Here is a 1,424-nt window from a genome sequence, read left to right on the forward strand (position 1 = left end):
GCCAACATAGTGAAACCCATCCCTACTAAAAATACAATTTTTTTTAGAAGTTCACAATCTCATCTTTATTTGGGAGTTAGGTACTTCAGTCAGCACAAGGCAAAATCTCACACAGTAAAATTCATCCTTGAAAATTACCCAAATTACCCATAAAGCATAATATACATTGTTTTATATATATAATCTGAACATAATACGTGGTAGTACACACCTGTAATCCAAGCTACTCAGGAGACTGAGGCAGGAGAATCACTTGAACCAGGTGGTAGAGGTTGCAATCAGCTGAGATGGTGACACTGCACTCCACCCTGGCAACAGAGCAAGACTCTGTCTCAGAGAAAAAAATAAAAAAAAAGATTTTACATTTCTGTCATGTTCCCCAGTGATGCCACGGCAGCTGCTGCTTCTCACACTTTATTATCTTTTCCATCAGATTCATCATCAACATCATGGAAGCTAGAAACCAAACATCTGTTTCAGAATTCCTTCTCCTGGGACTAATAGAGGATCTAGAACTGCAGCCCGTCCTCTTCAGCCTGTTCCTGTCCATGTACCTGGTCACCATCCTGGGGAACCTGCTCATCCTCCTGGCTGTCACCTCTGACTCCCACCTCCACACCCCCATGTACTTCTTCCTTTCCAGTCTCTCCTTTTCTGACATTTGTTTAAGCACAACCACCATCCCAAAGATGCTGGTGAACATCCAAGCTCAGAATCAGAGCATCACTTACACAGGCTGCCTCACCCAGATCTGCTTTGTCCTGCTTTTTGCTGGCTTGGAAAACTGTCTTCTTGCAGCAATGGCCTACGACCGCTATGTGGCCATTTGTCACCCCCTTAGATACACGGTCATCATGAACCCCTGCCTCTGCAGCCTGCTGATTCTTCTCTCTCTGTTGACTAGCGTTGTGAACGCCCTTCTTCTCAGCCTGATGGTGTTGAGGCTGTCTTTCTGCACAGACCTGGAAATCCCGCTCTTCTTCTGTGAACTGGCTCAGGTCATCCAACTTGCCTGTTCTGACACCCTCATCAATAACATCCTGATATATTTTGCAGCTTGCATATTTGGTGGTGTTCCTCTGTCTGGAATCATTTTCTCTTACACTCAAATCGCCTCCTCTGTTTTGAGAATGCCATCAGCACACAGAAAGTATAAAGCCTTTTCCACCTGTGGGTCTCACCTCTCCATGGTGCTCTTGTTCTATGGGACAGGTTTGGGGGTGTACTTTAGTTCTGCAGTTACTGACTCACCTAGGAAGACTGCAGTGGCTTCAGTGATGTATTCTGTGGTTCCTCAAATGGTGAACCCCTTTATCTATAGTCTGAGGAATAAGGACATGAAGGGAACCTTGAGGAAGTTCATGGGGAGGATGACTTCTCTTCTGTGGTGTGCCATTTGCTTTGGATTCGGGTTTCTAGAGTAA

The 1,424-nt window shown here is 45.1% G+C and overlaps 1 protein-coding gene across 1 annotated transcript; it reads left to right on the forward strand.

Moving 5' to 3' along the window:
- The first annotated feature begins 385 nt into the window (after positions 1-385).
- On the forward strand, positions 386-1,424 carry LOC108283701 (olfactory receptor 7G2). The gene has a single exon (XM_017500214.2). The coding sequence runs from the start codon at positions 450-452 to the stop codon at positions 1,422-1,424; it is 975 nt and encodes a 324-aa protein (XP_017355703.1). The 5' UTR covers positions 386-449.

This window comes from Cebus imitator, unplaced genomic scaffold, assembly GCF_001604975.1.
Source record: "Cebus imitator isolate Cc_AM_T3 unplaced genomic scaffold, Cebus_imitator-1.0 Scaffold263, whole genome shotgun sequence".
In the NCBI taxonomy this organism is placed as follows: domain Eukaryota; kingdom Metazoa; phylum Chordata; class Mammalia; order Primates; family Cebidae; genus Cebus; species Cebus imitator.